This window comes from Staurois parvus, unplaced genomic scaffold (assembly GCF_062004578.1).
Source record: "Staurois parvus isolate SC_StPar_1 unplaced genomic scaffold, SC_StPar_1.0 ptg002776l, whole genome shotgun sequence".
Lineage (NCBI taxonomy): Eukaryota > Metazoa > Chordata > Amphibia > Anura > Ranidae > Staurois > Staurois parvus.
Window position 1 is genome coordinate 4,723 of NW_028320572.1, and position 15,702 is coordinate 20,424.

Here is a 15,702-nt window from a genome sequence, read left to right on the forward strand (position 1 = left end):
GTTATATGGGGGGAGAGAGAGAGATATGGGAGGAGAGAGAGATAGAGGTGTGGGAGAGAGAGATATGGGGTGGTGGTGAGGGAGAGAGAGATGTGGGGGGGGGGAGGTGAGGGAGAGAGAGATATGGGGGGGAGATATGGGAGAAGAGAGAGATAGAGGTGTGGGAGAGAGAGATATGGGGGAAGAGAGAGAGATATGGGAGGGAGAGAGATATGGGGGGAGAGAGAGATAGAGGTGAGGGAGAAAGAGATATGGGGGGAGAGATATGGGGGGGAGAGAGATAGAGGTGAGGGAGAGAGAGATATGGGGGGAAAGAGATATACGGGGGGAGAGATAGATATGGGGGGAGAGAGAGATAGAGGTGAGGGGGAGAGATATATATGAGGGGGAGAGAGATATGGGGGGAGAGAGAGATAGAGGTGAGGGAGAGAGAGATATGGGAGAGAGAGATGTGGGGGGAGAGAGATATGGGGGGGTAGAGGTGAGGGAGAGAGATATATGGGGGGGGGTATGGGGGGAGAGAGAGATATGGGGGGAGAGAGAGATAGAGGTGAGGGAGAGAGATATGGGGGGAGAGAGATATGGGGGGGGAGAGATATGGGGGGGGAGAGATAGAGGTGAGGGAGGGAGAGATATGGGGGGGAGAGACAGATATGGGGGGGGAGATATAGGGGGAGAGAGACGTAGAAAGGGGGAGAGGCGGTAGTGAGAGAGGGTGGGAGACAGAGAAAAACAGAAAGTGGGAGAGAAGGGGGGGGGATAGAGCGAGGAAGAGAGAGTGCGAGGAGGAGGGAGATAAGGGGGAGAGATGAAGATCGATGAGGTGAATAGACGCGGGAAAAGAGAGAAATGGGGGAGTGAGAGGAAGAGAGAGTGCGAGGAGGAGGAGGAGGGAGATGAAGATCGAGAAGGGGATTAGAGAAGAGGAAAGAAAAGATGGGGGAAATGAGAGAGAGGAAGAGAGAGTGTGAGGAGGAGGGAGATGGGGGGAGATGAAGATCGAGGAGGGGATTAGAGAGGAGGAAAGAGAGAGATGGGCGGAGTGAGAGAGAGGAGGGAAGGGGAGGGGGATAGAGTGGGGAAGGGGAGGGGGATAGAGTGGGGAAGGGGAAGGGGATAGAGTGGGGAAGGGGAGGGGGATAGAGTGGGGAAGGGGAGGGGGATAGAGGGGGGAAGGGGAGGGGGATAGAGGAGGGAAGGGGAGGGGGATAGAGGGTGGAAGGGGAGGGGGATAGAGGGGGGAAGGGGAGGGGGATAGAGTGGGGAAGGGGATAGAAGAGGGAAGGGGAAGGGGATAGAAGAGGGAAGGGGAGGGGGATAGAAGAGGGAAGGGGAGGGGGATAGAGTGGGGAAGGGGAGGGGGATAGAAGAGGGAAGGGGAGGGGGATAGAGTGGGGAAGGGGATAGAAGAGGGAAGGGGAGGGGGATAGAGTGGGGAAGGGGAGGGGGATAGAGGAGGGGGAGAGGGCAAGGGGTGGAAAGAGAGGGGAGAGGAAGATAGAGAGGGGTACAGTAAAACGGTCATGTGACCACCTGGGCACATTGCAGCTTCTCACCACTGCCTAATCTCCATGGTCTATGGCCAGTGGCCCCCAACCTCCATTCTCAAGGACCCCAGCAGGTCATGTTTTCAGGGTTCCGGTCACCTAGCACAGGTGCTGTAAGTCGATCTCCGTGGTTCAGTATATATGGCAGCCATTTTGTCTTAGGGAAATTCCAAAACATGGTCAGCTGTGGGTACCTGAGGACTGAGGTTCAGAACCACCACCGGCCAGTGCCATCCACCTGTACCCTCCTCACACACCAGAGCTGACCTTCAAGTCCTCCCGTTTTCCTCTTCCAGCGTGAGGACGTCATGGATCCGCAGCGTTTGGGGGGGGTCATCACAGGGGAGTCCAGAAGACTATCTCTATCCATACAACCAGCGGGGCTCCAGCCTCCTTCTCACATATGTATGAAGTCATCGCACAGTGACTCCTCCTTTATCAGAAGCCTCACTATGGAGTTTCAGTCAGATGAAGGGAGCTGCAAAACACTCTGCCCTGCTGTCTCCTCAGGTCTCCTTAGATAACCCGCAGTGCTCTGGGAATCCTTTGCCGTCATTGAAATAATTCTGTAGACAGATAATAAAACACATATAAGACAGCAATATAAAAAGAGTTGAAACCTAAAGCCCGATGTTATGTTTCCTTCACCCAAGAAGAGCCATCCACCTCCTTCACCTTCCAGCACTGCCTTCCAGAGCTCCTGTACCTGACCCCAGTGCCTCCAGTGACCCCAGAGCTCCTGTGCCTGACCCCAGTGCCTCCAGTGACCCCAGAGCTCCTGTGCCTGACCCCAGTGCCTCCAGTGACCCCAGAGCTCCTGTGCCTGACCCCAGTGCCTCCAGTGACCCCAGAGCTCCTGTGCCTGACCCCAGTGCCTCCAGTGACCCCGGAGCTCCTGTGCCTGACCCCAGTGCCTCCAGTGACCCCGGAGCTCCTGTGCCTGACCCCAGTGCCTCCAGTGACCCCAGAGCTCCTGTGCCTGACCCCAGTGCCTCCAGTGACCCCAGAGCTCCTGTGCCTGACCCCAGTGCCTCCAGTGACCCCAGAGCTCCTGTACCTGACCCCAGTGACCCCAGAGGTCCTGTGCCTGACCCCAGTGCCTCCAGTGACCCCAGAGCTCCTGTGCCTGACCCCAGTGCCTCCAGTGACCCCAGAGCTCCTGTGCCTGACCCCAGTGCCTCCAGTGACCCCACAGCTCCTGTACCTGACCCCAGTGACCCCAGAGCTCCTGTGCCTGACCCCAGTGCCTCCAGTGACCCCAGAGCTCCTGTGCCTGACCCCAGAGCTCCTGTGCCTGACCCCAGAGCTCCTGTGCCTTACCCCAGTGCCTCCAGTGACCCCAGAGCTCCTGTGCCTGACCCCAGTGCCTCCAGTGACCCCAGAGCTCCTATGCCTGACCCCAGTGCCTCCAGTGACCCCAGAGCTCCTGTGCCTGACCCCAGTGCCTCCAGAGCTTCTATGCCTGACCCCAGTGCCTCCAGAGCTCCTGTGCCTGACCCCAGTGCCTCCAGAGCTCCTGTGCCTGACCCCAGTGCCTCCAGTGACCCCGGAGCTACTGTGTCTGACCCCAGTGCCTCCAGTGACCTCAGAGGTCCTGTGCCCAAACTTAGTGCCTTCAGTGGCCCTAGAGCTCCTGTACCCGACCCCAGTGCCTCCAGTGACCCTAGAGTTTCTGTAACTGACCCCAGTGCCTCCAGAACTCCTGTGCTTGACCTCAGTGCCTCCAGTGACCCCAGAACTCCTGTGCCTGACCTCAGTGCCTCCAGTGACCCCACAGCTTCTGTACCTGACTCCAGTGCCTCCAGTGACCCCTGTGACTCCATTGACCCCTGTGACTCCAATCAGGACACAGCTTGCCAAATTTGAGCTGGCTTTAAATGGTGAAGCGACACTAGGCTCAGCATATGAACTGTCACTAGTCCAAATCCAAGCCTGTGTCTCCAGTGACCCCAGAGCTCCTGTGCCTAACCTCAGTTCCTCCAGTGACCAAAGAGCTCCTATATGTGACAGCGGTGCCTCCAGTGACCCCTGTGACTCCAGCGCCTCCAGTGACCCCAGTGCCTCCAGCACCTCCTGTGACTCCAGAGCCTTTTGTGACTCCAGCACCTTTTGTGACACTAGTGACTCCAGCACCTTCAGTGACCCCTTTTACCCTAGTGCACACAAAGCGTTCTGTGTGACCTCAGTGACGTCACCCCTGTGACCCCAATACATCTGCTGTCACCCCCTGTGACCCCAATACATCTGGTGTCACCCCTGTGACCCCAATACATCTGGTGTCACCCCTGTGACCCCAATACATCTGCTGTCACCCCCTGTGACCCAAATACATCTGGTGTCACCCCTGTGACCCCAATACATCTGGTGTCACCCCTGTGACCCCAATACATCTGCTGTCACCCCCTGTGACCCCAATACATCTGGTGTTAGCCCTGTGACCCCAATACATCTGGTGTCACCCCTGTGACCCCAATACATCTGGTGTCACCCCCTGTGACTTTGGCTAACACCGTACATCATCTTACTTCCTTGCTAAAATGGGAATTATCCAGCACACGGTATTTCTGGCAGGATCCACAGGTCTTCTCTGTCCTTGCTACAAATGTTCCTAGAATGAAAAAACGAAAACAAATTCAGCCACCCCACCTAGGGAGAGGAGAGCACCAACATATACTGTATACGACATCTCTGTTCCTGGGTTTACACATACTTTCTGTCTTAGGGTGACAACGCTGCTGCTCCATAGATGTCCAATCTGTGAACGTTGTCACTATATATACTGTATATATATTAATAGAGGAAATACGGATCACCAGGAGAACTGGGAAACCAGAAAGGTAATAGGGAGGGGTGGACAATAGCGGCCTCCATGGTGGTGTATGACCAGTCTCTGAATATCCTCACAGGACGGGCAGGGTGTAGCGTAATAAATGGGGTCACCGCCTGGCAGGGATTTGATGGTAAAACAGGGTTGTTGTCCATGTTCTTGGATGGGAAAGACCACAAGGCCGGGATTTTATCCCACAGAAGGTGGTCACTTTGGTTACCTGGGTGACAGAACGTGGACACCATGTTGCACTCTGGGAATTATCACGGTGACGGCGGCCTAGTGAGGTATTCTGCAGCTGGTAAAACAGGACGTGTTGTCCATGTTATTGAACGGGAGAGGCCTAAACCCAGATTTAATCCCAGTTACTCCGGTTACTATGGTGACAGAACATGGACACCATTTTGTGCTCTTAGAATTACCAAAGTGATGGCAGCCTCATAAGGTATTCTGTGGAGGGCAGAAATGGGTCTTGTAGTCCATGTTATTGAATGGGAAAGGCCAAAAGGCCAGGATTATATCCCAGTGTCTCTGGTTACTATGGTGACAGAACATGGACACCATTTTGCACTCTTTGAATTACCATAGCGATGGCGGCCTAGTGAGGAATTCTGTGGCGGGTAAAAACAGGAATTGTTTTTCGTGTTTCTTAAGAGGGAAAGGCCACAAGGCCAGGATTGTATCCCAGAGAAGGTGGTAACTATGGTGACAGAGCATGGACACCATTTTGCGCCCCTGACATTACCTAGTAAGGTATTCTGTGGCGGGTTAAAATGAGGACTTGTGCTCCATGTTATTAACAGAGAAAGACCACAAGAATGGGATTTGATCCCAGTGACTCTGGTAACTGTGTTGACAGAACATGGGCGCCATTTTGCATTCTTGGAATCACTATGGCGGTGGCAGCCTTGTAAAGGTATTCTACCGAGGGTAAAAGCAGGACTTGTTGTCCATGTTATTGATTGGGAGAGGTCACTAGGCTGGGATTTTTTTTCCCAGTGTCTTTGGTTACTATGGTGAGAGAACATGGACACCATTTTGTGCTTTTAGAACTACTGTGGTGATGGCGGCCTAGTATTCTACGACAGGTAAGAAAAGGGACTTGTTGTCTAAGTTATTGAATGGGAAAGGTCACTAGGCTGGGATTATATTGCAGTATCTCTGGTTACTACGGTAACAGAACACGGACACCATTTTGTACTCTTGGAATTACCACGGCGATGGCAGCCTAGTAAGGCATTCTGTGGGGGGGATAATACAGGACTTGTTGTCCATGTTATTGAATGGGAAAGGCCACAAGGCTGGGACTTTTTCCTCAGTGTCTTTGGTTACTACGGTGACAGAATATGGACACCATTTTGCCCTCTTGGAACTACCACGGCGATAACAGCCTAGTAAGGCATCCTGTGGAGGTTAAATACAGGACTTATCGTCCATGTTATTGAAAGGGAAAGGCCACAAATGACATCCCAGTGACTCCGGTTGCTATGGTGACAGAATACAGGCACCATTTTGTGTTTGTGGCATTACCGTGGTGATGGACATCTAGTAAATTGTGGAAGGATAAACTTGGGACTTGTTTTCCGTGTTATTATTAGGGAAAGGGCACAAGGCTGGGATTTGATCCCAATCCGGTTACTACGGTGACACAACATGAACACCATTTTGCGGTCTTGGAATTCCTGCAGCGATGGCGGCGTACCAAGGTATCCTGTGGCAGATAGTCCAGGTTACTGAACGGGAAAGGCCACAAAGCTGGAATTTTATCCCAGTGACTCCGGTTACTATGGTGACAAGACATGGATACCATTATGCACCTACAAAATTACCACGGTAATGGCGGTCGAGGGACTTGTTCTGTCTTGTGCAAAATGAATGCAGCCCAATGGATTGGTTATGTGAAAAGAAAATGGCAGTATGTTGGGTACTCTGAAGTGAATTTAGAGCTGGCGCTCTCTGGGGAAGGCGTTAATAATGGCAGGAAATAGGGGGCATTTGGTGACTGGACTCTTTTACTAGGCCCTGTCCTGTGAGAGGTTTTCAGTTGAGGTTGGAGCCACGTTCAGGTGGAGCACCTGGAGGACAGAGAACAATGAGCACGTGCTGCCAGGTTTCTGGGTGTACGAAGATGGCGGCCGCTCCAGCACTTATATAGGCCTCCGATCCCCCTCCGAGTCCTCCTCCGCCTCACACAGGCACATATATCGCGGTAAGAGTTCGCTGGTGGTACTGCGGACCGTATACACTTGAAAATGCTGGCTCCGGGTCGCCTTAAACGGACCGGAGGGTGTCGAAGGGAGTACCAAGATGGCCGCCGGCCTACAGAGCACCAAGATGGCGGAGGAGCGCTTCCTGGAGACTCGGCTGAGCGGCGGCGCGGGAGTTCCAAGGTGGCGGTGCTTCCGGCGCGGGAGGAGGCGTTACCATAGTGACCCGCTCCGTCGGCCTGTCAGGGCCCTGACGTCATTTCCCCGCGACGCCCGCCACCGACGACGCCAGAGAGAGGAGAGCGCCGAGACCCGGAGAGCCGGGAGAGGGATGAGAGGAGGAGCCGCCGGCCTGACAGCACCGAGAGCCTGTGCGGGAGAGCCCAAGACACCCCCGCACCCCTCCCCCACCGTGTGTGTACTCCTCCCCCACGCTGCACCCCATTCCCCCTCCCCCACCCTCTGTGTGCACCCCTCTATACATGTGCACCCATCAATATACACTGCACCCCACTGTACATGTATGTGTATTACTCCCCTCCCCCACATGTGAAACTGCACTCCCTCCCCCATATGTCTGATATCCTGTGTACCCCTCCCCCACCCTGCACCCCATTCCCCTCCCCCACTCTGTGTGCACCCCTCTATACATGTGCACCCATAAGTATCCACTGTGTATTACTCCCCTCCCCCACGTGAAATCTTGTGCACCCCTCCCCCCCATTGTGTGTACCCCTCTATACTGCACCCCATTCACCCTCCCCCACTCTGTGCACCCCTCTATACATGTGCACCCATAAGTATCCACTGTACATGTATGTGTATTGCTCCCCTCCCCCACATGTGAAATCCTGTGCACCCCCCCTCCACTGTACCCCTCTATACTGCACTCCTTCCCCCATATGTCTGATATCCTGTGTACCCCTCCCCCACCCTGCACCCCATTCCCCTCCCCCACTCTGTGCACCAATAAGTATCCACTGTACATGTATGTCTCCCCTCCCCCACGTGAAATCCTGTGCACCCCTCCCCCCCACTGTGTGTACCCCTCTATACTACACCCCTCCCCCATATTGTACCCCCTCCTCCCCCCCACTGTGTACACCTCTATACTGCACCCCTTTCCCCTCCCCCACATGTGACATCCTGTGCACCCCTCCCCCATACTACACCCCTTCTGTGTACCCCTCTGTAATGCACCTCCTCTCTGTGTACCCCTCTCTGCTACACTCCCATCCCCACCTACTGTGTAACCCTCTATACTGCACCCCCTTCCCCTCCCTGGCTGTGTACCCCACTATCCTGCACCCCCCCCCCCCGTGTGCTCTATACTGCACCCCCTTCCCCACTGTAGTCCTCTATACTACCCTCCATTCCCCTCCCCCTTTGTGTACCCCTCTATACTACCCTCCATTCCCCTCCCCCTCTGTGTACCCCTCTATACTACCCTCCATTCCCCTCCCCCTCTGTGTACCCCTCAGTACTGCACCCCCTTCCCCTCCTCTCTGTGCCCCTCTATACTGCACCCCCTTCCCCTCTGTGTGCCCCTCTATACTGCACCCTCTTCCCCTCTGTGTGCCTCTCTATACTGCACCCCCTTCCCCTCTGTGTACCCCTCTATACTGCACCCCCTTCCCCTCTGTGTACCCCTCTATACTGCACCCCCTTCCCCTCTGTGTACCCCTCTATACTGCACCCCCTTCCCCTCTGTGTACCCCTCTATACTGCACCCCCTTCCCCTCCTCTGTGTACCCCTCTACTGTATTCCCCCAGTGTGTACCCCTCTTTACTGAACTCCACCATATATTCTGTGTACGCTTCCCCCCATGTGTGACATCCTGTGTACCCCTCCCCCATACTGCCCCCCCGTCCCCTCTCCCTCTGTGTGCATGCATCCCTGTATATGGCACTCCTGTATTACATACTACATGCATTACTCTGCACCTCCCTGTTACAGCATACCTGTCCACCCGGCACCCCCTTATTATATGTGTGTGCATACCGTGTGTGCATGGATGTTGTATTCTGCCTGGGAAGTTCTGTTCAGGAGGGTTCCTCATACGATGCGTCCGTGATCGGGAGGGTTCCTCGTACGATGCGTCCGTGTTCGAGAGGGTTCCTCGTACGATGCGTCCGTGTTCGGGAGGGTTCCTCGTACGATGCGTCCGTGTTCGAGAGGGTTCCTCGTACGATGCGTCCGTGTTCGGGAGGGTTCCTCGTACGATGCGTCCGTGTTCGAGAGGGTTCCTCGTACGATGCGTCCGTGTTCGGGAGGGTTCCTCGTACGATGCGTCCGTGTCCGGGAGGGTTCCTCGTACGATGCGTCCGTGTCCGGGAGGGTTCCTCGTACGATGGGTCCGTGTTCGGGGGGGGGGGTCCCTCGTACGATGGGTCCGTGTTCGGGGGGGGGGGTCCCTCGTACGATGTATCTGTGTGATGAGCTCAGTAAAAAAAACACCTGTGCCTTATGCGCTATGTACTATACTGGGGGAGGGGGGAACATTGCATATTACAGGCGGTGCTTTGCTGGTGTGCTTAGGGGAAGCCTGCGTTATGCTGTTTCTGTCTTTTTCAGCAGACTTGTGTGGGTACACATGCGTATTACAGGCAGACCACTTGGGGAGGGTGCCTGCTGTGCTCATGGAGGATGACAAAGCTGTCCCTGCGCTGCTCAGAAGTGGGGGGAGGCAGGCACATTACAGGCAGAATACTTGGGGAGGGTGCCTGCTGTGCTCATGGAGGATGACAAAGCTGTCCCTGCGGTGCTCAGGAGTGGGGGGAGGCCATCATATTACAGGCAGCAGACTTGTGTGGGTACACATGCGTATTACAGGCAGCACATTTGGGGAGGGTGCCTGCTGTGCTCATGGAGGATGACAAAGCTGTCCCTGCGGTGCTCAGGAGTGGGGGGAGGTCGGCACATTACAGGCAGCAGACTTGTGTGGGTACACATGCGTATTACAGGCAGCACACTTGGGGAGGGTGCCTGCTGTGCTCATGGAGGATGACAAAGCTGTCCCTGCGGTGCTCAGAAGTGGGGGGAGGTCGGCACATTCCAGGCAATGCTTCGGTTCTGTGCTCGGGACGCATGTACCTTACGGGCAGCACACAAGGAGCCCCTAGACCTGTAGCTCCGATGCATTAGATGTCTGCCATGCTCCATGTCAATCCCTGACTCAGGAAAAGTCAGTTGGGAGACAGGAAAGAGAAATTCATTACCACTGAAGTCACTGTGGTCACAATAAAGGGAAATATTGCCGTGTTCATGCTTCATGTTTGCAGAACGTTTGGTGAAATGAAAGTTGACGTTGATCTTAGGAAGGTACATCCTCCATGACTTCCCAAGCCTCAGATTTGTGTCCCCCACCACCACCACCATGTTGTCTGTTGGTAAGAAGATGTTAGTTGCGGTAATTCTAATGGCTGTTTGTCGTTCCAGATCGCCGCGATGAGGCACACCCCCGTCCAGCGCCACCTTCCCCCCTTCTCTAGCCACCTGCTGCCCCCGGTTAAACATGACAAGCTCTTCCCACTCAAAGAGGACAACGGCTGGGAGGAAGAGGAAGAGGAGGAGCCTCAATTCCGCAAATCATGTCGGCAGCCGCCCAGACAGCGGAGAGGGCGAAGGGTGCGGCTGCGCGTTTTACGCTCCCTGTACCTACGCCTGTACAAGCGGACAGTTACACTGCCCTTCTACTGGAAACTTTGGGGGAGTATGGGGGTAAAACGGAGGCGGGCATCGAGCCGAAGAAGAGAAGGAGGCGGGGGAAATGTGGGGGTGGAACTGGGGAAGGCACAACACAGATTTGCAAAGGAGGAACAATCGTTGGCCAATCACATAGCAGAGGCGGAGGAGACAGGTATATGGGGGTATTGCCTGGTGATGATCCTGGTGCTCAGGTCCCAGAATCCCGCGCCTCACTTAGGCTTTCTTTCTTCCTCAGGTCCTGCCCGCGGGATACCCAACGGCTTTTCTCCACTACCAGCAGAACCCGAAAGCATCGTCATCACCAACGTCTGCAGTGTCGGCAATGAAGACGGCCTGGCTCCAAACGGGCCCCACCAACAAGAAGACCTAAGTCCACTTCTAGAGAAGGACGTCCCAGCCTTGACTGAAGAGCATGTGGCCTGCGTACAAAGTAAGCCCCCCCTTGCTGAACACAGAGGTGCCCTGCTTTTGGGGTAGGGGGCTTGAGCAGTCAACAGAATATATGCAGAGCCATGTTTCAGCATGCTAAAGGCTTTAGTGCACATTTTATAGCAGGATTCTAGTTGTCATAATGAAGCCTTTGCTACACTCTTCTGTCCTCAGGTTATCCCTATTATACTGGCTCTCACATATCCCCCCCCCCGACCTTGGTGACTATGTCTTCTCTCCTATGGGGATTTCAGTAGATGTGCTTCTCGTGCTGGGCTTTCTGTAGCATCCAGGAGACTATTCTGTAAACTGCAGATGAATTACAATTCCCAAGATTCACCATCCTATAGAAGTATGGAGTAGGGCTTGTTTGGTATCACAGGATCGCCCCTCGTTACATCACCTCCTAGGAGTGGGAGAGCTGTGGGCGGGAGCACATTACATTTCTGGTGGGAAGGTGGAGAAAGCTGTGGGTGAGCGTACATGACCGCCTATCATCCGGCAGACCCTCATACACTTCCCTACTGACACCGTGTCCTCCATGCGGCAGACCATCGTACGCTGCCCTACTGACGCCGTGTCCTCCATCCGGCAGACCCTCGTACATTTCCCTACTGACGCCGTGTCCTCCATCCGGCAGACCCTCGTACGCTGCCCTACTGACACCGTGTCCTCCATGCGGCAGACCCTCGTACGCTGCCCTACTGACACCGTGTCCTCCATGCGGCAGACCCTCGTACGCTGCCCTACTGACACCGTGTCCTCCATGCGGCAGACCCTCATACACTTCCCTACTGACGCCGTGTCCTCCATCCGGCAGACCCCCGTACACTGCCCTACTGACGCCGTGTCCTCCACTGGCAGACCCTCATACACTGCCCTACTGACGCCGTGTCCTCCACCGGCAGACCCTCATACACTTCCCTACTGACGCCGTGTCCTCCCTCCGACAGACCCTCGTACGCTGCCCTACTGACACCGTGTCCTCCATGCGGCAGACCCTCGTACACTGCCCTACTGACGCCATGTCCTCCATCCGGCAGACCCTCGTACACTTCCATACTGACGCCGTGTCCTCCATCCAGCAGACCCTCGTACACTGCCCTATTGACTCCTATACAATGCCCCGCTGACCTTGCATGCTCTGCCCCCCTGATATTTTTTACTGCACCCCCACATCAGCCATGCTAGATCTGGCCATGGCCCCCCTATTTGCAGTATTTGGCTTTGCAGGAAGTCTGATTGCATTGATTACTTCTACAGCACAGATCAGCCTTGAAATGACGCTGCTAGCAGGTATGAGGAGCAGGCACATAAAAGTGCACCTACAGGCAGTATCAAGAGCAGTGGCGCTCTCTCGGCTCTCTCCTTCCTCATTGGTTTAGAGACAGCAACAGGAGTCATTGACTATCACTGCTATCATTCACAGCCAGTAAAAAGGGGGCAGGGCCAAGCCATGCTCTGAGGAGCATTGGGGCTGCTCTGGGCAAAACTGTTGCACAAGTTATGGACGTTATTAAAAAAAATATGGGTTTGCGATCACTTTAACTATAATTGACAGCACTTTCCTCGGGTACCAGGCACTTCTCCGGGACAAACACCGTCACTAGATATGCGGGGGGGGGGGGGGGTCCGTTCACTTGTCCTTTTATTGATAGGACGCAGGCCTGTGCCGTAATTGCCTGGATTCTAGCAATCAAGATAGGGGCTCCCTGCGTCCTAGTAACAAAAGCCATTAGACAGCAGGGGCCACATTTGTCCTAGCAACCAAGAACACAAGGCGGCAGAAGCAGTCTGTGTCCTAGTTGCAAATATTAGGGGGGTGGGGGAGTGGAAAGTGAGGCGCCCTAACTGAGCCCTCAAGTAACTGAATCCTGAGTGTGTTCGTAACCTCCACAAATCAGGATTCTCTCAGGGGAGGAGCCAAAAAGCTGGAAAGCAAGGAATAAAGGGGGGATTTTCTTCATATTTTCAATACAGTTTCATTGGAGAAGCTAATACAGGCATTTAGACATAAATGTATTCATATTTACAGAGAAATGTGTATAAACATTACTCCAAAGTGTACGCCTTCTGTCCTGAATTCCTCCAGAAATATAGTGCACTTCCTGGTTGGTGAGGTTGCCTAGGCACTCCCGTGCTGTAGCCTCATAGCCCTTCATCTAAGGCACTGCTGCCTCTGACTTCTAGTCTCAGGAGGTTTGGTGACGTCACTACTGTGCTGCTCATTGGTCTTGCTGGAGGGTCTGACACGAGGAAGCAAAGTCTTGCCTCTACCAAGATGGCCGCCTCGACGTACAGTGTGCAGAGCAAGGCATGGTGGGGTTTAGAGCAAGGCATGGCGGGGTTTAGAGCAAGGCATGGCGGGGTTTAGAGCAAGGCATGGCGGGGTTTAGAGCAAGGCATGGCGGGGTTTAGAGCAAGGCATGGCGGGGTTTAGAGCAAGGCATGGCGGGGTTTAGAGCAAGGCATGGCGGGGTTTAGAGCAAGGCATGGCGGGGTTTAGAGCAAGGCATGGCGGGGTTTAGAGCAAGGCATGGCGGGGTTTAGAGCAAGGCATGGCGGGGTTTAGAGCAAGGCATGGCGGGGTTTAGAGCAAGGCATGGTGGGGTTTAGAGCAAGGCATGGTGGGGTTTAGAGCAAGGCATGGTGGGGTTTATCTACTAAAGCTGGAGAGTACAAAATCCGGTGCACTTCTGCATGCAAACCAGTTAAGCTTTAGCAATAAAACCTGAAAGCTGACTGAACAGGCTGAGGTCAGAAGCTGATTGGCTGCCATGCTCCGCTGCCCCAGACTGAGTGGACCGGCTTTAGTAAATCTCCCCCAGTGTGTGAATCATGGGGGAAAAGATCAGCTGCAAGGGGACCACAGGCAATGCTGGTGACTAGTCCTAGAATTGTGTTTTGGGATACAGCTTCCAGAGTTCAGATCCTCTTTCACTACTACTCCCCGGAAGGGTACCATCTGATGTCCTCAAACGTACCGTATTTGTCGCTGTATAAGACGCACCTAGGTTTTAGAGGCAGAAAACAGGAAAAAAAAAATTCTGAACTAATGGACTGCAGACATAGTACAGGAGATGACCAGAGACTGCGGACACATTACAGGAGATGACCAGAGACTGCAGACACAGTACAGGAGATGACCAGAGACTGCAGACACAGTACAGGAGATGACCAGAGACTGCGGACACAGTACAGGGGATGACCAGAGACTGCGGACACAGTACAGGAGATGACCAGAGACTGCGGACAGTAGAGGAGGAGACCAGAGACTGCGGACAGTAGAGGAGGAGACCAGAGACTGCGGACATAGTACAGGAGGAGACCAGAGACTGCGGACATAGTACAGGAGGAGACCAGAGCCTGCGGACACAGTACAGGAGATGACCAGAGACTGCGGACATAGTACAGGAGATGACCAGAGACTGCGGACACGGTACAGGAGATGACCAGAGATTGCGGACACAGTACAGGAGATGACCAGAGACTGCGGACAGCACAGGGATGACCAGAGACTGCGGACAGTACAGGGATGATCAGAGACTGCGGACATAGTACAGGGATGACCAGAGACTGCAGACACAGCACAGGGATGACCAGAGACTGCAGACACAGCACAGGGATGATCAGAGACTGCAGACACAGTACAGGAGATGACCAGAGACTGCAGACACAGTACAGGAGATGACCAGAGACTGCGGACAAAGTACAGGAGATGACCAGAGACTGCGGACACAGTACAGGAGATGACCAGAGACTGCGGACACAGTACAGTAGATGACCAGAGACTGCGGACACAGTACAGGAGATGACCAGAGACTGCGGACACATTACAGGAGATGACCAGAGACTGCGGACACATTACAGGAGATGACCAGAGACTGCGGACACATTACAGGAGATGACCAGAGACTGCGGACACATTACAGGAGATGACCAGAGACTGCGGACACAGTACAGGAGATGACCAGAGACTGCGGACACAGTACAGGAGATGACCAGAGACTGGGGACACAGTACAGGAGATGACCAGAGACTGCGGACACATTACAGGAGATGACCAGAGACTGCGGACACATTACAGGAGATGACCAGAGACTGCGGACACATTACAGGAGATGACCAGAGACTGCGGACACAGTACAGGAGATGACCAGAGACTGCGGACACAGTACAGGAGATGACCAGAGACTGGGGACACAGTACAGGAGATGACCAGAGACTGGGGACACAGTACAGGAGATGACCAGAGACTGGGGACACAGTACAGGAGATGACCAGAGACTGCGGACAGCACAGGGATGACCAGAGACTGCGGACAGCACAGATGACTGCTGACCTTTGGGGAGGGAGGGGGGAGCGGGTACCTGAATTTGACAGGTACCCGCTCTTACTTCCGCAGAGTTTTTCTTTGATCTTACTGTTCCTCGATCCAGCCGCGCGCTGTCTTTCCCGGCTTCTGTAATGGCGCTCGGCATGACAGCCGGGTGCCCAGTGCGCATGAGCGAGAAGCACTTGCGCTTTGTGATTGGTCCGGCGGCTTCTGGGATCTGTCATGTGTCCCAGGTACCGCCTTACCATTCACAAAAAGCACCGCTTCTTGCGCATGCGCACTTGGCACCCGGCTGTCATGCCCACACTACAGAAGCCGGAAGACAGCGCACCGCTGGATAGAGGAACAGGTAAGATCCCGCTGCAGAGCGGAGCGGCCGGCCCGGTATTCTGACACGGCCGCGGTGGAAATACCGGACCGGCCGCTCCATATTCGCTCCATAAGACGCACTGACATTTCCCCCCCAGTTTTGGGGAAGAAAAAGTGTGTTTTATACTGCGAAAAATACGGTAGGTGGTTACATCAGATTGATGTCTGCAGCGACCAGGCATCATCCTGGTATCAACATTTTCAGCTGCCGTAGCACTTTTCATGTAGAAGTGATGGTGTGGCTATACAGCCACTCCACCACTTCTACAGGCGATGGA

At 54.4% G+C, this 15,702-nt stretch overlaps 1 protein-coding gene across 2 annotated transcripts in view; it reads left to right on the forward strand.

The window, feature by feature from the left end:
• The first annotated feature begins 6,803 nt into the window (after nt 1-6,803).
• LOC149429141 (sentrin-specific protease 3-like) overlaps nt 6,804-15,702 on the forward strand; it is a 39,539-nt gene continuing 30,640 nt past the window's right edge. Inside the window, exons 1-3 of one of the 2 annotated variants that reach the window (XM_089666683.1) lie at nt 6,804-6,952; nt 10,021-10,441; nt 10,526-10,720. In XM_089666683.1, coding sequence (XP_089522809.1) covers nt 10,030-10,441; nt 10,526-10,720 — 607 coding nt within the window. In that variant the 5' untranslated portion in view covers nt 6,804-6,952; nt 10,021-10,029. Of the gene's footprint in view, nt 6,996-10,020; nt 10,442-10,525; nt 10,721-15,702 lie in introns of both variants that reach the window. The other variant, XM_089666682.1, reaches the window with a different exon arrangement.